At 33.3% G+C, this 25,400-nt stretch overlaps 1 protein-coding gene across 4 annotated transcripts in view; it reads right to left on the bottom strand.

Moving 5' to 3' along the window:
* Nucleotides 1-8,013: 8,013 nt before the first annotated feature.
* Nucleotides 8,014-25,400, bottom strand: part of LOC118183611 (acetyl-coenzyme A transporter 1) — a 43,392-nt gene continuing 26,005 nt past the window's right edge. For 2 of the 4 annotated variants that reach the window (XM_035353202.1, XM_085814742.1), the window contains exons 7-9: nt 22,718-22,930; nt 21,116-21,273; nt 8,014-8,191 (exon numbers count right to left, since the gene is read on the bottom strand). In XM_035353202.1, the coding sequence (XP_035209093.1) occupies nt 8,161-8,191; nt 21,116-21,273; nt 22,718-22,930 (402 nt within the window). In that variant the 3' untranslated portion in view covers nt 8,014-8,160. Of the gene's footprint in view, nt 8,368-21,115; nt 21,274-22,717; nt 22,931-25,400 lie in introns of all 4 variants that reach the window. The other 2 variants (XR_004757263.1, XM_035353204.1) reach the window with 2 other exon arrangements.

Raw genomic sequence — 25,400 nt, 5'->3', positions numbered from 1 at the left:
GATAATTCGGAGTCACGCGGAAATCGAACTCTAAAATAAATATATCACCTGTAAAATCACTACACACATTTTCAAGAATCATATGCAAATTTCAGGAAGTAACCAGATGACACCGATGGTACGTCACAATGACGAGAGTGATATATAAGGAATACAGGCAAAGAAGCAAAATTGTTCGCAGGCGCTTTATAAGCATTTCAGTGCAATAACCGAATAGTTATGACACAAAGGACTCATCTAGATGATTTTTTTACGTGCTAGAATTATCGGCCGTCTGGAATGTGGCGTACCCAACTGGAAGTAGGGCAGATTGGTCTATATGCTCGTAGACCTGTCAGATGTATTCCACTTACTGCAACTCGCTGTCGCCTGCGGTTAGCCTGGAGTAGAGAGCATGCATTGTGGACAATGCAACAGTAGGCTTGTGTGAGGCTTTCCGACGAGTCTAGGTTTAGCTTGCAGTCTGATTCTCGCCGGACTTTCATATGGAGAGCTCCAGGTACCCGTTACCACCGAGAAAACATCATGGAACGGCACCGTTACGGTGGTGCAGGAGTGCTCGTTTGGGGTGGAATTATTCTGGGTTCCAGAACTAACCTGCATGTTCAAACTGAAACCATGACAAGCCAAATCTATCGGGACGTCATTCTGGAACAACATGTACGTTTGTTTCGGGGCGCCATGGGCGCACAATTTTTGTTTATGGATGACAACGCCCGTCCTCACCGTGCAAACATCGTAAGCGAATGCCTTCAATCGGAGGATATCACCCATATGGACTAGCTAGCATTCTCACCGGACTTGAATCCAGTAGAGCACGTGTGGGACATGCTTGGCCGACGAGTTGCAGCCCGTCAACTTCCTCGTACATGTCTACCGAAAATTCGAAGAGCATTGCTTTTTGAGTGGTGTAATATCCCCCATGATCAGATCGATAATTTGATACTCAGCATGCCTAGGCGTTGTATGGACTGTATTGCATTGTCTGGGAGACATACAATGTATTAACAATTATACCAACCATGTATTTTTTTTTTTTTTTTTTTTTTTTTTTTGTAATTTGCTCCAGGGAGAAAAAATTGCTAATTTTTTTAATATCAAACATATAAGATCTTTTTTTGCTCTTTACCATTTGTTTAAGAAATAAGCTTTACAAATAAGTCAAATTTGTTTTGCTTTTAACTCTTCCTTTGCCTGATTTTGCATTATCCTTAATTTATGGACATGAGTGTAGTTCAGGATCAAGTTTCGGATCTCTGCAGAGAGATTTCCAGAAACTGACAATTAAATATCCGCAAGGCTTTCCTTTTGATTCTGGATAAATGTATAATCAATATTAGATTTTAAAAATGTATATTGTATAATAGATGTTTGCTAGAAAACTGTACTTTTTATACTAGCCTTAATATAATTTTTACCCTCGGTAGTTAACCCAGCATAGTGCAAATATTTGTGTTTCGTAATCTTTTTTTTTTTTTTTTTTTTTTTTGCTGACTTTATGTGCTTCTAGCAGTGATAATTAAGCAAGAGATATCAGATTTCTAGAATCCCCCCCCGGGATGGGAAGGGGTTGTGAATATCATCATTGGTAAAACATCAGGTTTATATTAGAGAACTTCCCGTTCTCACGGGAACATGCTACGGGGTCCGCTGAAATGGCAGGAAAGTGATCACCCCCTTGCGAGCGCACTTTCCGTAGACGCTTGGAAAATAAAAGGGGTTTTTGTTTGAGAAACGCCAGAGGAGTAAGTCGCACGATATGACGGGAAAGCTGCTGTCTTTCCCTTTCTGTAATTCAACCGTTATTTTTACCTTTTAGTTAACCAAGAAAAGTCGTGTTAAGTTTCAAAATAAATATTTAAAAGACAACTGGTCTTAGTACTTTCATCATGCAAGTTCGGCAAACGTTACAGCAGTCTCAATATATAATTTATAAATATTTCGAAGTTTTTTAAATTTGTTAATTTTTAATTAATCTTTTATACCTTTTTAAAAGAAATTTAGAATTGTGATATAATAATAATAATAATAATAATAATAATTTAACCTTTCAATTTAAAGCACTTAATTTCCTTGTCTGCATCTAGTCATAAGAATTACATACACTATGCTCAAAGCTCTGGTCTCCTTGAAGGACGACCAGAGGTGATTATGTGTCTCAAGAAATCGCTCTCCATACTGTCACACCTTCGGTAATCGCCGTATGACGCTCGACAACAAATGCCAGATCGGACCGCTGGCCAGCCCGCCTCTACATGCGTGTGTGTTGGTCATCAGCGTTAAGACTGAATCAGAATTCATCGCTGAAGATCACACGCCTCCAGTCGGTAACGCTCCAGCTTATCCGAGTTCGGTAAAAATCCAGTCGACACTGGAAATGGTAGGCGTCTTAATGGACGTCGGCAGCATATACCAGCGTCGGCCAATCGTCTCCGAATGGTTTCCCTCAATACCACTGGATGCCTGGAAAAAGTAAATGGCGTCAAATCGATGTTGTTGGAGCGGAAGTCGCCGCTCTTATGCTTGCGCGATCGTCGCGCTCATTTGTATTCCTGAGACGTCATGACCCTCCGCGACGGTAGACTAAAAAAATGAACAAAAAATTGATTTATGAATCTTTTTCAATAGCAAACTTTATTTGAAACATGGAACAAATACTGATATATGATGGGCATTCTTCCGTGATCCATTTTTGCCAATAGCGAGCAACTACCATATCGCTTCGACCTAGGTGGTGGCCAATATCTCTGTTCGACCAACTTGCTCCTCTGAGGCCTACTGCACGCCCCTTCTTTCGAAGACCGATAACTTTTCGAACTGCTGTTTGTTAGAGGCATCTCTAATCACAATAACTTCCATTCAAGTTGACAGATTCATTTGAATAGCCCTACAGCACGAGCAATCACGCTTTTAACCTCTCCATGCGCATAGCGCGCTTACCCTTGTCTCAGTGGTGTCGAAATTTAAATCATTTGCATACCTCTAGGCAGACTACATTCCTGCCCAGTTTCGTGATTGTGGCTCGATTTCTTTTGGGTGCACATATATATATATATATATATATATTTGTAACAAAGTGAATTTCATTTCTGCTTTGCTTATTTTAATACGAATTCACTATTTACATTTGCAATAATTTGCTGCCACAATTAGTTCATTTAACTAAAAAGCATCAGCTTTTTTTAATTTATATTGTATAGTTGAAAAATAAACATATCTTTAATGTGTGAAACATCTCCCTTCCCTAAATTTAGCCATAAATATATCTTTGTATTTAATTCTCTGTGTGATGAAGTTACAGCTTCATAGTTTTCTTGTTCTTTCTCATTTAAGTCAATAATGCCTCAATAAATTACCTTTGAATGTTAAGTCCTACAAACAGACCTGCTGCATGTCTGTTTTTGTGGTTATATTCATATACGATATAAATGGGAGCATATTTCCTTTAAAAATTCTCCAGTTCCTACAAACAAAACATTAAGCTCTACATTTTTGGTATTTCCTGTTAATGATTCTGATTACCTGTAATTGAGTTAATAAGACCGTTGGATGCTAGTACTTTGTTACAGGTTTGATTTTCTGCAAACGGGATGGCTGGATGAAATTTTTCTTCATATGTAACATGAATGTCAGCCACTTTCCCTTACAAAGGCCTTCCACAAAGCATCCTTCTTAGGTGGCCAATTCTGATGCAATTTTTTGTCAATACCAGATAATACTTATTGCTGTCTTGTGGTTTTTAATGTACAAATATTTTATTAATTTGATAAGTTGTTGACTAATTTTTTGAATTAGTTGCAACAACACACATCTACATTCATCTGATTCTCTTTCATAATCGATAACAACACATCAATAAGTTTCTGAAGTTGTCTAAAATTTTTTAAGGAAAAGGCAGAATAATAATAAATAAAAAAATAAAGAGGAAAAAACTTGCTTTTTACTTGTTAAATTAGCTTAGAATTAGCAGAACTGAAATAAGTTTTTAAAAAAGTGCTCATTTATCATATGTTTTCTTACAATTAGTGAGGATATTTTTCTTCCAATGAGAAAGTTGAGGCCTTGTTTCTTATTTCTTTGATACTAAGCACCACTTCACATAAACAACAGAAAATTTTAGATCACGGAAGGCATGTCTTTTCCCCCCAACATTCTTGTTTTTGACAAGAAATCAGGGTAAGATTTGTTCAATATGCAGCAATGATGTAATTTTTTCAACACTTAATAGTTTGGAAGCAAATTAAATATAGATAGAATAGCACAAAAAATTGAATCATGAATCTTTTTCAATAGCAAATTTTATTTGAAAAATGGAACAAATACTGCTGTAGGATAGACATTCTTTGAAACTGTGTAACATATTTATAAGGTAAAAATGCAACCCAGTTAACTCCTATTTAAATAATTTTATTGCTATTTAACACTATGATGAATGAAATGTAAAATAAAAGGTGGCAGCATAGTTTAACATGACACAGAAACATGATTAACCTTCCAGCTGGTTACAAAAAGGCACTTTAAACTAACTTTAATATTTTTACTTATTTCTAAAAAAATAAGAAAGAAAATAAGGAATGGAAATCGCTATTGTTCTCCCATCCAAAGGTTTCCTTGTCTTCCTTTTTTTTATCAGATAATTCTTGACGAATGTGAGCAAAATCAGCTGGTTGCACATATTTTTTTTGCCATGAAAAACGATATAAAATTTACAGAGCCAAATGTGTTCGAATTAAAATAATACATGGCAATTAATAACAGAAAATTACAAAATATTTGAGAAAAAAAATTGTTTCCGAATTTTCACCTATGAGCATGCACGTGTCGTAAACTTTATGAAAAAGCTGCCACGTAGCACAAAAGCCCAGTTAAAAAAAAGAAGTTGCCACATTCCATGATGTGGGGAAGGGTAGAGAGGAGGAATAGAAATGACCTTCAGATGTCTCAGCTTCGATATGCGAAAAATGTGCATTAAAAACTGAATTTATTGTAAATTTTGCACATACACGCGCATGCTGGAAGGTTAATGAAAACTAAATAGTCGGCCATATAACAAGAGAAATGAAATTAAATGTTAAGAATCTAGTGCGTTTTGTATTGTTTTAGATATTGTCATGTGCATACAAGTTTGTAATAGATTGAATGCACATCGAACTGATGATAGCTTGATAAATTTTATTTCACCAAAAGAAACACTTCACAATTCTGGAATTTTCCAAAAAAATATTCATACAGTTTCTCACAGTATCACAGAATACAATCAGTAGTTACACTCCAAACTATAAGGACGTTAAACACAACTCAATGCAAAGCACATCTGAACAGCAAAGCTAACAGAGAGATATCTCAATACTCCAAACCATGGTGAACTAATAACTAACAACCGAGAAACTGATGCTCTGTCCAGTCTTATATAGTTTTCTCCTGGCCACTGAAAAATCTCTAGTACTTTCGGCTTCTCGAAATTACTGGAAGGCATATGAGAGCTAGATATGGTTACAGCTAACATAGGAATCAATTACAGTACCCGTTAGAGTTATACAGGCATTCCTTGCATTAGTTTATACTCTGGAAGAATGATGTAATTATTCTGCTCCCTTTTATTATCTCGTAAGTAATATATCACAAGCTTAGAAATTTTTAAACATCTTCCCTACAAGTCAACTCATGTGGTTTGTATATTTAACACATAAAATACATTTTCTCCTTTTTGAATAAAAGTTGTTTTTGAAGTGCTATATTTTCATCTCATAGTAAAAATCTGAACTGTGTGTGTGTATACATATTTTCCAAAAAACATTTTTCCCTAATTCTGAAACCATGAACATATATCAAATTTTAATAACATGCATTGATTAGAACCCCTTTCTACAATAGTTTGAATAGGTTTGCTTTAATTACCGCCATCTGTCAATAGGTATTGCTATAATAAACAGTTAAACAAGTAGCTGCAAAACTGGAATTTTAACTACACTGGTGGACAAAATTAAGAGAGGGAAATAATTTTCCACATTTCTTGTAAACTATCAAACAAAATTTAGGCAGTTAGTTGCCATATAATGTCATTGTGGCACTGAAATGAATTTACAAATTGCTGTGAGCGTCACTACGGCAGCAGGAGGTATAAAAGTCTACACCCAGCTCATTCTGCTCTGCAATACAGTACTGATTTTTATTGCCTTTTCTTGAATAATCCTGTTGTTTTATGCTCTTTTTATGTTTTTATGTGAAATCAGTACACAGCATCGCTTAGACGAAGGTATGAGGTGGAGAATCGTGGGCCAGGCTTGAGACTGGGCATTTCAAGCTCAGCTTGCAAGAGAACTGGATGTAATACCAAATGTCATCTCTAATTTGTGGGATCAGTTTAAAAACAGTGTCCAGAAGACCAGGAAAAGGTTGCCCAAGAGTCAAAACAACCAATTACGACCAGGGCACTTTCTACCAAATGCCAAGGACATCTACAGCTATATAACTATCTCATGGCCTTGCTACTGTTTCAAAGAAGACAGTTGCCAGAAGGCTCCTTGAGACAGGACTGTAAGCCAGAAATTCTGCTATTTGCATCCCACTCATTCCATCCCACAAAAGAGAACGTTTACAATGGTGCATACAACCCCAACACTGGGCACAGCTTCAGTGGGCTAATGTTCCCTTCACGGGTTGTTCTAGATTCAGTCTACAACTTGATTATCAGTGATTATTGATAAGGAGAGAACCTGGGACCATATGCCATCCCAGCAACATCATGGAAAGACCACAATATGGTGATGGAAGAATGAAGGTCTGCACAGGGATCATGCAAGATACCCGCACACTGCTTCATGCATTTGACACTGGTTCCATGAATGCCCAGATGTACAAACAGAAGATCCTAGAGACTCTTCACAGGTGCTGTTGGCCCCGAGTTCATTTTTATGAACAACAATGCACGACCACATAGTATCCACCTACTTGATGACTATCTGGAAAGTGAGGATATTCACCAAATGGACTAGCCAGCCAAATCTCCTGACCTTAATTTCATCGAATGTGCTTGGGATCTTGAGAAATACTGGGGTACTGCAATACCCCAACTCCCATCCAGAATCATTCAGGAGTTAAACTGCTCTGGTGGAAGAGTGGGTGCAACTTCCAAAGGCACTCCTGAACTCTCTTGTTAACAGCATGGCTACTCGTTGTGCATGCTGTCTGTCTGCATACTAGGCACTGCCATCTTTCAATCTCAAGTTTGGACCACAATGGACTCTCTGCCATAACTTATGCTAATGAATGACATTTTCATTGTTGTTTTGTACACATTATTCTCATACAATAAATTATATCCATACCTAATTTCATTTATTTATATCCAGTATGGTAACTTACAGTAACTCTAATTTAAAGCACTTAATAGAATTTTAAACCGACATAGTTAACTAATAAAGGACATTAAAAAATCATTTTTATAAAGTTTTTACAGATAATTTTTCATGAAAAGTATAATATATAAGTTGCATTTAATTTTCTATTCTTAAGTTTCCTTCTTACTTTTTCAGCAAAAATTTATTAGTTAATAAAAAAATGTTAAAGTAAAAATTATCCTTCTTTCCATCTTGAGATCACAAATCATTAGGAGAATATCCACATACAGTTACTAAAGCCTGAAAAAAGCACGTCTGCGATGTTATTGTCATGCGATGATTTGTAGATACTTTATTTTTTACCACGATATTTTCGACGATGATGTTTTTAAATTGCGAAGTTTTTGAACTGCTTTATTTTCGACGATGATATTTTGTACCACGATGTTTTAGAACTACGATGTTTTTTCTCATGATGTTTTCAACACGACGTTTTTGCCTTGCGTCGTTTTCTCTGCGATATTTTCGTCCGCGATGTTTTCGGCTGTAACCATCCAGTATTTCTCAAGATATTTGAGGAAAAGTGTTCCATCTCTTAATTTTATCCATCAGTATATATAAATGATGGGAAGTCTTCTATATATGCATGCATTTATTTTAAATGAAAGAGAAGAAAAAATAAAATATATTTATTCTATTCCTCTGAAAGATCAGTAACATCAAATATACAGTTCAAAGGAATGATAAATGCCATTTTCCACAAGAAAAATAGTGCGCCACTAAACAACATGACATGTGCTCTGAGGACATTGTTAGTAATTCATACTTTCTGCACTGAATCACCATATAAGCTAAATAAAAGAAAGGGGAAAAAAAAACTTTTTTTCAGTATAATAAAATGGTTTTATAATTTAACACAGAAAATATAAAAAGCATCATTGCACTTTTCTACTTGTCCGTACATGGTGTGAAGTAAGTATTTAATCTTCAGGCTCAGACAGCCTTCGTCCATTTGCAAAAATGCTACCTATTACATTAAAAAAGAAATTGTTAGAATATTACAATGCGTATGACTATTCAGTAGATGCTTACTATGACTTTCTATGGATATAAATTTAAAAAGAAGCCAAATATGTGCAGTATTTAGACAAAAATTGAAAAGAAAGGGAAAAAAAGCATTTGATTTCTTATTACATGAAGAAATAACTGGAAACTTACCATGTTTTACACACAAAGCATAAAAGTAATAGTTTGGGAAAGGTGGAAATAAATTATTTTACCTTGTTATTATCTTAAATAGTGGTTCAACAAAACAAGTATATTCTGGAATAGCTCGTTATATGAGAAAACTGTTTTCTCAATTATCACAGAAATATCAAAGCACGGTCAAGAACCTGTTTTGAATTTATCATAAATAATTTCCAAACTTGTTGAAATATCTTTTCCATGTAATTCTACAGTTTGTCTATGCTATATTAAATGTTAATTAAAAAAGTTTCTTTGAAGCTTAAAAATGTTGGGTGCTTTAGCTGTACCATATTCCGAGGAATATAGAATAGTTGCCTTTTTTAAAAATATATTTATCTTCCAAAATCATAAATGTGACCTCCTATTCCATACCTACAAACTGACTACTCTGCAACAGTTAAAGCCCAGGGATTATGCACATTGAAGAGACTTCACATGAGATAGCAGCATTTTTGAGCAAAATGACCTCATTTTGCTCATGCTCATGATTAATGAGGCTCATTTTCTTCTCAGTGGTATATACTGAATCAACAGAACTGCCATTACTGGCCTTCTGAAAATTCAAAAGAATTACACAAAAAAATCGCTGCATAGCCCTAAAGCGATGGTTTGGTGCATCATGGATAAAATTGCCATCATCAGTCCTTACTTTTTCAAAGATAATGGGAATGCTGTTACCATGAAGTCGGAGTGCTATATCAAGATGATAAACAATTGCTTTTAACTGAATTATGATGATAACACATTCTATTCAACATGAGTGGTTTTTCAATAGGATGGGGTGACAGCCTATATAGCTAGAGCATCAATGGACATTATTGGCCTTCTCTTCCTTGGTTCGCCTAATTTCCAGATTTGGTGTCTTTACTGGCCTCTTCAGTCTTCTTACATCTGGTCCTCCATGTATGATTATCTCTTGTGGAGTCATCTTGAGGAACATGCATATAAGAATGAACATGTAAAACATGTGGAGAGTCCCGATTCTTAATTTCACTAAAGAAAATACCTCGTTATTGAAGAAACAATCATGCGAGTATAAATTTGTGAGATTAGTAATTTGGCTCCGCAGCTGCGTATCTGCTTCGCATACATCTCAAACCAAACCATTTTACATAAGAATAGCGTTGATTTTACACCTACTACTATTGTATAACCCTCAACGCTGAGCTGGCGAATCATTATTCATTACATTTTACTTTCATCACTGCATGTTTATCAATACATGACAGCTTCAGTAATGACTCATGCAGCAATGTCTAAAAAAAATTTTTTTTTGTATTAGTAATTGAATAACAAGAGTATACCAACCTTTTATGCTAATATTACGCTTGGCGATGATTACAGATTAAAGTTAAATGCGCTAAGAAATGTTGACGAGGAAAAATTTAACAAAAATTTCTTGTCGTATGCTAAAAGTAGATTTTGTAAATGAAACTCATATGCCAAAAGATTACATTTAGTGCTACTTGAATTAAGAATAACTGATATGTTTTTCACATAAACCCAGAAACAGCAATTTAGCTCGTGTGGCCACACTGAATGCCAGAATTTAGGGAAGACAAATTTTTTTAAATTAGGTGAAGTACCGACAGACAAAATTAAGGGATGAGAAGTTTTTTATAATCTAGGAAAGCACTGTAATCTAAAGTTTAGGGGGGATTTAGAACTCAAGAAGGCACTTTGTAGCAGAATTTAGGACCCACAGAGACTGTATCAGGCAGTATTTAGCGGCGATCCTAGATAACTCTTAAGTGGGATTTCTTTTTTTAGGACTCAGGTTAGTCTTAACCCTCCTCACTGCATATATTTTTTTTTATCAAAATAGGTTAAAAAATTTCGTATCTATTTTATTACATATAATTTAGAGTTAAAATATAGAAAAAAAATTTTGTAAAAGAGTTTTTTTTTTAAATATAGAATTAGATTAAGACACAATAACACGCCGAATAAATACTAATTCAGAAGTCAAACAACAAAAATCAGCGTTAAATTTTGTAGGTATAACGCTGATTTTTGTTGTTTGACTTCTGAATTAGTATAGAATTAGATCATAGAAAAAAGTTGTCAGAATATTGAAATTGAAGAAAAATGATATAAAAGGAAAATTTTGAAAATTAATATTGGTTAAATTATGATTTATTTTATAAAATACATAAATACATATATACTAATGAAAATATTTGCATAATGTAATATTTTGCATATAAATTTTTCACCACTGTTGAGCATTTTCAATAGAAACTGAATTTTTAGATTCATCACTATCTGCAGAGGAATCCGAGAAATTCTCATCAGTTCCGCTATAACTATCTTCAATATACTTGAAATCAGAGTCAAAACTACTATCAGTGTCAGAAATATCATCAGGAATATAAGTTATATCACTCGCAAAACGCTTCCTGCCAGACATCTTCGAGCTCTGAGCGCAAAATGCTATATTACGTATTCTTGTATATTTGGCAGAAATGTGGACAACTAATGCGATCTGTTAGCCCACATCTAAATAAACAATTAAACATTACAGAAAAGCCAAAAGTAAACCTTGAACTAGGAAAGAGCGGGTTGCACAGTTAAAATTGATAGCAAAAATTCATTCTCTGCGGAAATCGCGAGTTGCACAAATTTTCCTACTTCTACGTTGCTTGTGGAAATCGCGGGATGTGCAGCGAGAGGGTTAAGCATGTAAAAGAAGTAGATGTATATATAATAAATAACTAATGCAATTCAGACTTAATTCAGTATGTGAGAGAAACAAGACTAAATTTAGCAGAACAACTTGTCTTTCATACCAGTCTTATGATATGTAGCCAATATGAATAACGGATATTATTAAGCTAGACTAATATTATCTTTACTAATTCTAAGGAATTTCAGCTAATGTAGCAGACTTCACTGCTCCTTAATCTTCTAATTTGATCCAGCCTATTATTTTTTGCAGACTGTTATTATTACAGAAATTTTATAAAAATTAAAGTTTGAAATTTCCATTATGTCAAAAAGAGTTTCTAATTCTGGAGCTGCCAAAGAATCTACAAGGCGAAAGCATGTTTTGATGTCCATTAAACAAAAAGTGGAATTGCTGAAAAAAATGGATAAAGGCATATCCGTCTCAAAATTATGTGAGGAGTATGGCAGTGGAAAGTCAACTGCAATATGACATAAGAAAAAGAAACGTTTTGAATGTTTTGTGGATTCCGACACCCCACTCACAATGAATATCAGAAAAATTGCTCATTAAGCTAAAAGTGATATTCATGACAAAGTGATGATCGAATGGGTCAGACAGCGTTGCAGAGAAAGTGTGCCATTGGCACGTCCAATGCTAATGGCTTGAGCTAAAATATTAAGTGAAGAAATGAAAAATCACCATCGTATAAGGCAATTAAAAATTGGCAACCTCTACAGAAAAGGCTCCAACTGGTGTCAAATATTCCAAAGCGAGACTAACAATTTTAGTGTGCACAAATGCTGCAGGAAATCACTAGTGCAACCTTTTAGTAATCGGAATGATGTCGAGCAATTAAAGGAGTAACGATTTTCCCTGTTATCATTCAAATAAAAAAGCATGGATGACACAAGCGTTAATGAATGATTGGTTTAAAAACCATTTTATACTTGAGGCTTGGCAATATTTGAATTTGGTTGGTTTAACCTGATGACTCAAAAATAGTCCTATATTGTAGACAACTGTTCGACTCATACTTCACTTAAAGTTTTATTGAAAGATAATGTATCTGTATTATTCTTTCCTTCAAATTGTACACCCGTCATTCAGCCTATGGATATCGGAATAGTGCATGCTGTGAAATGCAAATATAAAGTAGCATTTTAAAAATCCATGTTAAATTTCTTGAACAATGACAAAACTATTCAATATTTTAGCATAAAATCTGCTGTGTGGAGCATTGCAAGATTGTGGGAGGACGTGTCTTCAGATACTTGATAATAAATGCTAAATAGATAAATGCTTGGCATAATTTATGGCCAGCTGCCATATTTCATAGTGACGATAACGAAGATGATAGGTTGAAATTTGAAGGTTTTCAGATATCAAAAAATAAAGGTGAAATTTTCCAGTTATTGGATTTTGTAAAGAAATGAGGAGAAGAGGCAATAAATGAAGATGATACAACAGAAGTTTTTCATTGTGATGACAATGCCCCAATCATTAGTCAATTAACTGATGATGAAATCTGTAGTATGGTTTTAGATCCAGAAAATACCACTACATATAATGAAGAAAGTGACAGAGAAGTTACTTAAAATGAAAAAATTTGGTTGACAAGTTAGTCAGAATTCTAGATACAGCAATTACAGGACCTGAACGGTGGAACTTTGTTCCTGAACAAGACATTATGTCTGTTTATAAAATTAAAGAGAGAAAGAATTAGCACAAAAAATGCAGCAACTTAAAAAAATTACATTAAAAGACATGTTTAACAAAGTAAACAAATAAATATTAAGCTTTGTTTTTGTAAATTTTGATACCCTTTACATCATAAATGCTCTTTATTTCATAAATTACGATTGCATATTTTTAATCGTATAATTTCTGCATGCCATCTTATTAGATTTAAACTGATGATCTAATATCTGAAAAAATCTCAAATCCGGAATTGCCAAAGTCCCAACGAGTCTGGATTCGGACTTTGTACTGTATTTGTGAAATGCACTTTTAATTTTGTTCAGTGATCTTTAACAACTTAACCAACTTATTAGAATTATAACTTATGTTTGATTTAGGATTTACAGTGTTTATACATCCATTTGGTTCTGTCACCAGTGCTTAAATAGCGCTCTGGTGCTTCTCAATTTTTAAGATAAATTACAAATTTAGGCGGAGTGCACCGGAGCCCTAAATAAGATGAGCTCCGGTACTTCTTTTTATAAAACTGAACCACAATTTAAAGGAAAAAAATTTTAAATTCCTAATGTTTTAGTTTAACAATAAGCAGACCTTGCAATACTCTATTTCCCTAGAAATACGAACTCATGAGAACATGAGACGTTCAAGTAAAGTCCTTTCACTCACCTGAGGAAACCTTTCCCTTTAAGAAAAGCAATAAATTTGGGGGAGTTTGTTTAGGAACGTCTAAATTTCTCGCCATGCCATTGTATCTAGTGTATTGTTACCGATGCTTACAGTTAGTTATCCTCCCAGGAAGGAAAATTTGTGTTCTTAAATGTGCGTTAAGTGACAGCGAGTACAATAAGAGTGAAATACTGAGATAAACTGCTCAAGCACGTCCTATACACCGTCTTCCCACAGTATCCACTAATGGCGGGGAGGGAACTGTAACCAGCAACTTTATGTTTAGGAGTCTGATTCATTTACCCGACACCCATCATCATAGAGATAATAGAGAGCCGCGGTCAATAATCATCATAATAGAGAGCCGCGGTCAAAGAAAATGTTCTCTCTCACCAAGATTCCCCTCATTTTTTATTTCCACCCACTCATACCCTCATTCTGTTTTGCCTTGGAATTTTCATCAGCTATACTTTAAGTTATTTAATTTTTGTGATGATAAAAGAACTCCCCCCCCCTATGATCAGAACATAAATTGGGCCAAAATCCACCGGATCTCTGCTCTGGTGCTTTAGTTTTTGTAATAAATCATAATTCTAGCTGGAACGCACAGGAGCCCTGAATAAGAACGCAGCAGCACTTCTTTTACGTAATTGAATAACAATTTCAGTAGAAATTTTATCTAAAAAATTTTATTTTAACAATAAAATTATATTAAAAATTGCGTGTTAAATTTCAATTTATCTCTTTACATTTTATTTAATTTTAATTAGTTAATTACATCAATCTTTAATTATTTCAATAAATAATAATTATTGATTAAATAGCAATTTATAAGCATTAATTAAATAGCTATTAATTAATTTGATAATAATTAACTATTTAATTTTAAATTTATTAATGAGTTTAATAGTCATTTCATTTACTTATTTACTCTTATTCCTCTCTGCTGACGGTCTTCCATAAGGCTCCGGCACTTCTAATCTTAGAAATTAAGCCTTGTCTGTCACTTCCATTCAGATTATTTTATTGTAAATGTACCATAAAAGCATACACAACACCATTTGAAAGAACATAAATAGAAGAATATTGTCAATAACATAAATTTAAAAAAAACTGTCGATGTTTTATAGCAGCATTTCTAATTTTTTTCTATAAATTAGAATGTTCTGCAGATCACCTTACTCTCGCACATTTAAAAGCAATATTTTTAGCATATGTTTACTACCAATGTACCATAATTTTGGGAAGAAATGCTGCAGCGTTTACGTGTTTAAAACTTAAATTTTCAGCGGGTGCAGCGTTTCTCTACCCATGAGGCGTTTAGGTGCACTAAAATAAAATATTTCCTATGATGGTCATTGTACATAGTTTGAATAACTTTGACATTGTACATAGTTTGGATGGCCTTGTCATTGTACATAGACTGGTGCTGTTTCCGCACAAAAGACCACTCAGTTGCTTTTTGCGAACGTTATTTTGTTTACATTCTTTCCTTTGAACGGACCTACATACCTTATTCACCCTAGACGGGATCTCAGAACAATAACATTCTTACCCCTTTCAAATCAGCATTCTCATCATTTTGAATAGTCACTCTCCTCTGCCATTCGATAAATCTTACAGGACCTATCCTCTCCTCACCCCTGCCTTTTCTGCAATTTTTTTCAAAGGCAGACACAATTCCACCTGCCTCGCAATAATGAACTCTGATGTATTTCCCCTTCAGCATGAATCGATTTTTCTTGGCATTCTGCCAGATACAGATCCCATCAGTTTGGGTACAAGTACTTGTTGGATAGTTTTTTAAGTAAGAAGGGAGCGGAAAAATTTTGAAAATGGCACCTAAACGGCACAGAAGCTATACTGCTGGTTTTAAGCTTAATGTAATTTCCTGTGCTGAACAAATTGGAAATAGAGCAGCAGCTCGAGAGTTTGAAGTGGACGAGAGATGTATTCAATGTTGGAGAACTGAAAAAGAAGAACTTAAAAATAGGCCACAACAGAAACGAGCCAAAAGAAGTGGTGCTGTAAGGTGGCCAAATCTAGAGGACGACCTTGCAAACTGGATAAAGGAGCAACAAGGAAAGGGAATGGCAATTTCAACTGTAAAAATTCGCTTACAAGCAAAATTTATAGCAAAACAAATGAACATAAATTATTTCAAAGCAGGGCCTTGCTGGTGTAACAGATTTATAAAAAGGAAAAATATTTCTGTGCGTACTAGAACAACAGTCGGGCAACAATTACCAATGGACTGGCAGCATAAAAAGGCATCTTTTCTAAAATATGTGACAGATATTATTGACAAAAAAAAAACTTCTTCGGTCACAGATAATAAATATGGATGAAATACCGTTAGCTTTCGACTCCCCTGCAAACAGAACTGTTGATGAAACTGGTGCAAAAACTGTATCTGTGCTTATGACAGGGCATGAAAGAACGTCATTTACATGTGTGTTAGCTTGTGCTGCAAATGGAGACAAGCTAAAGCTGATGATAATTTTTAAATGAAAAACTATTCCGAAGGGAGATTTTCCTAATGACGTAATTATTTGTGCAAATGAGAATGGCTGGATGTGCAAAACAATCATGCATGTGTGGCTACAAAAAGTTTGGCAGTGTCAAAAGGGATCTTTATTCCAACCAAAAGGCTTATTGATAATGGATTCCATGCGTGCTAATTTACTTGAGTCAGTGAAAACCAGATATCAAAAATTGTCTACGACCGTAGCAATAATTCCTGGTGGTTTGACAAAAATCTTACAACCATTAGATTTGTCAGGTAATAAATCCTTCAAAGCTGAAGTCCGAAAGCGGTGGGAGTGTTGGATGAGTGAAGGATTGCATACGTATACGGATTAAAGACTTTTATAATCCGGACTCGTCAGGACTTCGGTGATTCTAGATTATCAATTTTTCCGGATTATAGAACATCAGTTTAAATCTGGTAAGATGGCATACAGAAATTATGCAATTAAAAATACGAAATCGTAGTTTATGAAATAAAGAGCAATTGTGATCTAAAGGGTATCAAAATTTACAAAAAAAAAAAAAAAAAAAAAAAAAAAAAAAACCTTAATATTTATTTGTTTACTTTATTAAACATTTCTTTCAACGCGTGCATGCGTGAAGCATACATTACACATAGTCGAAATTAGAAAATTGCACCCAGAAAACTATTTGATGTGTATTCCTGATATTTATAATGACGGGGAACTTGATTTAAATCATATCAAAGACTGAGTACATCGAGATGAAATACTACATTTAGTAAGGAATTATAAGCCGAATAAAATAAAAACATCTGCCCTGAAGATAAGGATATTGATTACAGATCAACTTCCAGTTCATTGCGCGCCGCGACGTTTCATTTCATGCAAAGATCATACACAAATAAGATTCAAATATATAGTTTGCAACAATATCATTGTAACATTTGTAATATGTATATTTGTTTGTGATATAGTTTTATATATAAATAATGCATATTGTTACTTATTTTGATTCATTTTTAAATGCCTCGTGCCAGCCCGCAACGCGGCATTGAAGAAATAATTTTATCTCTAGCACTGATCAGGTGCTGCCACTTAGTCATAAAATTCTATGCTTAAAGGCTTAGTAACCAATGTGGTAAACATAATAATCTTTTATTACCTCTATTAAATCACATTTTGTATAATAAGTAAGTTGGCATATGGGTACAATCTATTTCTATGACACAGCGTTGTTTATCGATACAACCTCACATGACCAGCAGTGAAAGCATTATCAGAATACACATTAATTAGATGAATGAGTCTGCTGATTCTAGCATAACTGTTCTATGTTTGGATATATGCTGGTAAGAGAAGCATTAGTCTTCATGTTTTAAATCCCTCTTTTGTTGCTAAGATTGAAAGGAAAATCTGTAGGTAGGGTAAAGATCAGTAAATTTAATAAAATGTCCAATCTTTGTAGAAAAACATGATAGATAATTGCTGTGTGCAATTTCCAAAGTCTGATATTTCCAGCAATAGTGCACTAAACACAGTTAATTTGAATTCTATTTTTTGTCTTTTTTGAAAACCTAGGAAGACCATACAAGCAGGCTTCAAGGACTACAGAATGTGAAATCCTGTTTTATAGAGATTTAGCAAAATGCTAACTCCTGAAATGCTATCTTCTATTTTATAATTTCTAAAATATTCAGTTGTATTTTAAAGAAAGAAAAATTTTGAAGTTTTTAATGTACTCTTAAGTATTTTGCTAGGCCAAAGATAAATATTTCTGCTGTGAATGTAAATATCAACTGTGAACTATGAAAAACTGGGAGATTTTCATGTGAAGACTAGTTGTTTTTTGCACTTTGCCATGATGCAATTTCAAGAATTGAATTTAAGTTTACTTTGAAATGCAAAATTCTAGATACTAAAAAGTATGAGAAAGACACTTCTAAACATGCAGGGAATGCAGCTGCTATTGATCTGCAAGGGATATAGAACTATGCCAACCATGGCACTCCAGGTTCTAGCAGACTCCTGCCGCTAGACCTAATTGCAGAAAGAGAGTCATTAATTTCAAGAGTGCACTGCCTTGAAGAGGATGGTACACTTTGACAAAAAACCTACTTTGCTAGGGATTATGAAAAACACAGGTCGAAGCTATTGGGTCACCCTGCGGACATTGATCCGAGTGCTGACATCTTTTTTAATTACTTGGCTTCATGTAGTGTGGCACTCTCACTGTACACAGATGGATCCAAGACCTCAAAAGATACAGGAAGCGCCTTCTGTGCTATAAAGGAAGGGTGATCTTGCATGAGTGGAGAAGATGACTGAATGAATCTAACTCAGTGCATAAGGCTGAATTAGCTGGATTAATGGCAGCCTTAGTATATGTGAGAAATAATTCAGACAGAAAAATAGCCATTTTTAGTTCAGAGTCCACAAGTAAAGGAACTTCGCTGTCTGCTCCTTCAGCAGCCACAAGCAGCCCATCCGAGTCTTTATTGGGTCCTGGCCCACATTGGGATCCAAGGCAATGAAGAATCAGACAGAGCAGCAAAGTCGGCAGCAAATGATGCAAGTCTACTTGAACATTCAGTGAAACTTCCAATCTCCCAAATTAAAAGAGACCATTGCACAGTGGCAACAGAGGTGGGAAACAGCAACAACAAGCATAAGAACATATGAATTTCTTCCAAAAGTGGGGGAAGCACTCTGAGTCAATATTGGTGAATTAACCCACTACTTCACAGGCCATGATCCTTTTGAATCTTATCTACATCGCTTCCTAAGAGAAACAGATACCTGTAGCTGTGGAGAAGTGGGTGACCCAGATCACTATCGCTTCTTTTGCCCCGACACTGCTCATCTTCATCAAAAGAAACCAAGCCAGCAATTTTGGGCCCAATGGGCAAAAATATGATTAAGAGCAACATAGCCAAAGTAAAGCTGAGAAAATTTATTACGTACTGTGCAACAAAAAACTCAGCTGTAAGTGGGCACAACAGGGCAACCTAGCACTCGGCATCTTGCTCGATCAGAAATTAACCAACAGCTATGCACACCTTTGTCTCAGAACAACATAAGTCTCTATGATTTGTAATACTAGGTAATGACACTCTGCAAAGCAGAAGCACAACAGTAGGTCTCATTACCAAAAGTTTCATTAGTAGCATAAACACTTAATTTAATAGTACCTGCATACATGCTCTTTTTTTTTTTTTTTTTTTTTTGTGTGTGTGTGTGTGTGTGTTCAATTGTACTGCATTTATATACACACTGCATCTATGTATAATCCTTGTTTCGGTTTGCTGCCTATTGTAACAACAGAATTCAATCTTTGCTTCAATTGTATTATGATTATTACCTTGTTCAATTCTAATATCATAATTGCTCCATTTAACAGAGCAAGTACTAATTCTAATATCACCTTCAATGCATTGTTCAATAGCGCTCTGTGAAGTTAGCCTGAAAGGGGTATAATATATGATAAGTATTCTAAATGTTAAATCATATATCTGTAATGCAGCCTCAAGCATCTTAAATTGTAATATTGTAACTGTGCTTGTTAAGTCTTAAATTTAATCTCTATCTGAACACAGGACCATCAGTGATTTCACTTAGTCGGTGATTAGAACAAGACCATGTAGCCTACGAGGATTTATGCATTGCAGTAAATAGCCTGGTGAACTTCTTATTCTTCATATGTTTGCAGCAGTCTGTTCTGCTGGCTATCTTGCGGAGGGGCGCAGCAGCATTAGATCGCTAGGAGGACAATAATGCTGTGAAGAAAATGTTTTAACCGTAGGGTTAGCAGTCCTTTTCTGCAGCATAAAAGTGAAATCCAGAAATAAAATGTGCTAAAATTTAGTTAGATAATCTAAGCATAGTTTTTTTTTGGGGGGGGGAGGGCTAATTTTATTTTATAATTTTCTTAAACTTTTATTATGACAAAAACCAGAAATAGGACGAAAGCTTTATTTTAATAAAGTACTTTTAAATGCGATGAAAATAAAATTAGTATCTAATGCACATACGAATGTGGAAATAAACTAACAAACTTAGTAATGTACCATTTAGTGATGTAATACAAAATTAAATAAAAATATCAACTAATTAAACACATGCTGAACCTATATAAATGTCTACAGTACATTACAGTTGATCAACATTCTATCGTTATTTTCCTCACTCACTTATATCTAAGCATTACTGTAAAGAATAGTCAAAATTGATATTGAAGCCTAGGATCTTTTCTTTTTCTTTTGCTATGGTCATTTGAGATAAAAACAAACTGTTTAGCAATGCATTTTTCTTGAAGAATTTCATGAGAGAGATTTTTTAGTTTCTTTCCTTATCTGGACTAAGGTCAGGTCAGAAGAAACAGGTTCCTGGGCTGAAGCCCTATTACAGCATATTGGAATAAGTTCATATCAATTATGATAGCATTAAGTGAAGTGATAGTAGTATTGATTGTAACTTAAGCCTATAGTTAGTAGAATGAAAAGCAATATACACTTTAGTGTGCAATTCGCAGAATTCTGTTCGCAGTTTATCAGTGTCACTATCCCTAGTTTCATTTTTAGCTTTTCACTTGCAGTTTTAGGGGTGAAAAGACAAAACCATGTCAGTAACAGAGAATTAGTAGGTTAAAATTTTAAAACCAAGAAATGCTATGAAAAACAGAGAGCTGGTACCTAACAGCATCTAACAATGATTTACAATGTATGGCGAAAAGGAAATAAGGGTTATATGCAACAAACACAAGTCATTTTCCATACAAGTTTCGAAAGTCATTAGTTTTAATATAATAGAGGGAATATGGTGCAAGATGTGAATTAATACATAATAAAATTTATAAAAATTAAATAATTAATTTTATAAATTATTTAATTTATAAAATCAAAGACCAAAATACTTCCAGATAATAAATATAAGAAAAATTAATTATTTAATTTATAAAATTAAAGACCAAAATATTTCTAGACAATAAATATAAGAAAAACGTTTACCTAGGGCATTTCCATGCAGATAATGGTAAATGTTGTAATCTACGAATGGTGCTTCGACCCCACCTTAACCATAAAAGTCCTATTATGAAACAAATAACTGTTTCTATGTAATAGCCGTCTATCACAGTAATACATTTATGACCAGCTTCAGTACATTTCTGAAAGAAAAATAAAGTTACATCAGTTAAAATCAAGGACCCAAAATTAATTTTATCTTCAATAAATTGTATAGGAAAAATTAGGACATTTTAATAACAGAAACAAATTTAAAACTTTAAATACAAAAACACTCAAGCAAATGTTTTGTATTTGGATTAGGAAACCCTATTACAGGAAGACACAAGCAAATTCTTTCAAGAACACATTAGACAAATTTTTTTATATGATTACATAAATTTACACATGTCAATGTACTAGACAAATTTTTTTATATGATTACATAAATTTACACATGTCAATGTACTGATATTAAGTGACAAAGCCTTTCTATTTTACAAAAATATAAAATGCTTATGAAATATGCTTTAAGCTGAAGTGGCATAAAATAAGAAAGCAAGTACCATTAATGGAAATTTTCAGCTCCCAATTTCACACAACAATAAAAACACAACTTACTACATATAATAAAAAAATACAGATTAAACACTAAAAGTAAAAATAAAATGATAAATACATAGCTTATATCAACAGAAATAATATATGTACACTTTATTTCACCAAGTTTTTAGTTAATTATGAATCAAATTATAAGAATGAATTTTAATATTAACGCATTCCATAAAATTCCTCAATAGTATAAATAAGTTAACAAAAAAGAAAAAAGTAACAAGAGTAATTTTTTAATCAAATTTAGCAATTTTAACTCTTGACCAATTCCTGAAAAGCTATTGAAATTTTAACTGTTGTTGAAGGTACAGGCTTGGAAATAAATACTTAAAACATTAAATGTTGACTTGATAAAAATATTAGTTATGGATAAAACTAAAATATTCAAAGACTTACAGTTTAATGAATTAAAACAATTATACATAATGTATTATTTAAATATCACAATTTTTAATGATTACGATTTTTAAATAATAAAACTATTTTCTTAATAGCTGCATACTAATATGAAATACGTAAAATTTATTAATTTCAGTTCTCTTCTTTTTTATTGGATCCAGATTCAAGAATGTATGTATGTACACACATGTGCATGTGTCTATGTGCATATATATATGTGTGTCCACATGCACATATGTATATACATATATACATGCATACATGAACACATACATCCATATATACATGCATACATACATACATTTATGAACCTGGTCCTGATAACAGAAGAGTACCTTAATTTAAAAACGTTTCAATGTATTTTGAGATAATATGATCATCTGCCGTTTGGTATTTGAAGATGGGAAAACCATTAAAATCATTAAGACCTTTCACATGAAAGTAATGGCAAATACCTAATTTTACAGATTATTATTCATCTTTATCTCAGAACTCTTTATTCTGCCATCTTCGTTCATCTGTTGATAGTTTTTATTTTGCTTTTACAAATAAATAAATTTTAGCTACATAAGAATTTTTACATAACTGATAACTTACTGAAGCTAATTCTTTAGTATCACAGCTGTATAATGAGTTTTCACATTTCTTTGTACTAAGAGGATCAACCATCCATAAGGCTAATGTACTGGGCCAATTTCCTCCAAGGTTGCAGATTGTATTCAACAATGTCATATAAGTTCCACCAATGGATGGATCACTCACTTTTGCAAAAAAAGCCATCAGTGCTACAAAAATACTATATACAGTAACCTAAAAATATACAAATCAAACCATTAAAAATACATGACCTTAAACAAAATACTGAGTTTAGATATATCTAATGTAATTTTAAACTGGAATATAAATTCTTTCAGTTTTATAATATGCTGTGTTAATGTGATTAATCATAGCAAATAGAGATAAAAATTAATAGTAATAGCAGATCAGAAATAATAATCATGAAAAAATGAAGAATGAAAAGAGATGTGATTTAGGCTATTTGAAACAGCAAAAGTTTTCAGTTATCAAAACAGAACTACACACATATTTAAAGAAAATTGTGCTATTTATATGGAAATGATGCAATAATAAAACAGATTTGATAATGTTTAACCTAACAATTTTGATCTAATATTTGCTTATAAGGTCATATTAAACAAGATGTGATTATTGATGATTCATAAATCATGACTCAGATTACACATAATTATACTGACAAGAGATAGTGCTAAAACGTACCACATGTCAATCTAATGCAAGAAAGCTTTTTAAGAAAATTATGATGTCAAATTCATTCATCATGTCATTTGATACCATGCTTGAGTACAGAGGTGTACCAAAAACTTGTTTTTAAATTTTTATTACATATCTGCAGGACGTAGTAACATCATGGGGTACTGCTGACAAAATCTTCGATTGCCAGCCTTGCCCTAAGAAGATGAGGGGGCTCTAGGGACAAGCAAATTAACAAACATGTTCCACAGGAAGGGGGTCCTCCATCAAGAAAGAGCTTTACAATAGAGTGTGTAGGAAAACAATCACAGACAAGTCCCAGTCAGCAGCAGCCATATTTCATTAGCAGGCCAGTATCTTGTTTCTGCTGACAGACCTAACCCTGTGAAGGAAGAGTGGGCTGCATGCCATTTGCAAAAGCTTTCTTTGTAGCTATACAAATCCACATTTAACACATAATTACAAAAAAGCTACTATTTTCCTTATTTCAATTATGTGGCTCAAAACTTTGAATATTATTTAGAATTCACTCCAACCATTAGTGAATCTCAGAGATGTTAAAAACTCAATCTTTATGATTCAAACCATTTTTATTTATAAATAATATTTTTTGCTACAATAAACAGAAATGTTACACTGTAATCAAATGCCGTCAGCAAAATAAAGCTCCATTTCATGAGTTTTGCACAATTTGCATTAGTAAACAAAATGTCTTTTTCTTGAAAAGATAATACAGCTTCTTCCTCCCTTGTAGGCAAAGACTTACAATTCAGTATTGGAAACCATATTTAGCAATTTATTTCTTGTGCTAAAGTATCAAAACATAGAGATATTTAAGCAAGTATTTTATTTTTCATGTTTTTAAATTCAAAAAAGTTATTGAAGGAATTATTTAAATTTGAATTCCATCTATTGGAGTTTTACCTGGAGAGTGATTTGTTGTTATGAAGAATGTTTTGATATTAATTTAATATTATTTAAGCATTATTCTGTACTTGCATCCATTCTACTTCTTATATTTGTCATAATAAAGACTTTTTGTAAATAATATAGGTATTTGGAAAAGATATAAAAAAAATCATTACTTTCTGATTATCTACATGAAAATTTCAATATTCTGTAGAACTCCACCTCTTGGCACATTTTCAAAAATATATGTGTGAGCAGCAAACCGATTTAAATGATTTATATTTAGCAGATATTTTGCTGACAGTATCCTGTATTTTTCTAAATATGGGCCATATAGATTTTTGTTTCTGCATAAAAAATATTTCTTTTTGTTGTTACTTATGAACAAAACAATATCTATGAGGCATAAAGATAGCCAATGAATGTTTTTAAAAATTCATCAGTATTCATTGCTGACTTTTCATGGGGGGGTGGGGTACAAAGAATCCACCTGAACAAAGTACAAAGAATCCACCTGAACATTCAAACTTAATAAACTGCATATTATCTGCTAATATTTTATCATTTTTAAGTATTTATGTTAGCATATACCGGTAGTCTTCAGGTAAAATTCCAATAGATACATCATTTAAGATGCAATAATTTCTAAGAATTTTAAATAATGAAAAATAAAATGTTTAAATTTTTCCAAGTTGATTTATGGAAGTTTTAAACTTTTCCATTTAGTTCATTTACCATTTTTTTTTTTTTTTTTTTTTTTTTTTTTTTTTTTTTTTTTTTTAAATTTTGGTACATATCCTTGATTAGGCTATCATGGTATAGGTAATCAAACTCTGGATTTATTACATTTCTAGAACCTAATGATAACTGCTTCATAATTAAAACTGTTGTATAATTTATAATTATTTAAAGAAGCATGATATTGAAGTTATGATGATAAATGAGACCCATCTCTATCCAAATTAAAAATTCAAAATTCAAGGGTATAATATTCTCAGAAATGATCACACTCATAACAGCAGAGGCGGCACCGCCATACTGATTAAAAATAACATTAAATTTACAGGTATCAACATCCCAGATACAGGAAGAGTGGAGA

Source organism: Stegodyphus dumicola, chromosome 4, assembly GCF_044657685.1.
Source record: "Stegodyphus dumicola isolate Sdum_Otavi_A_Nest chromosome 4, ASM4465768v1".
NCBI classification, from domain to species: Eukaryota; Metazoa; Arthropoda; class Arachnida; order Araneae; family Eresidae; genus Stegodyphus; species Stegodyphus dumicola.
Note: the sequence above shows the minus strand (reverse complement) of the source record. Positions and strands in the feature narration are given on the sequence as shown.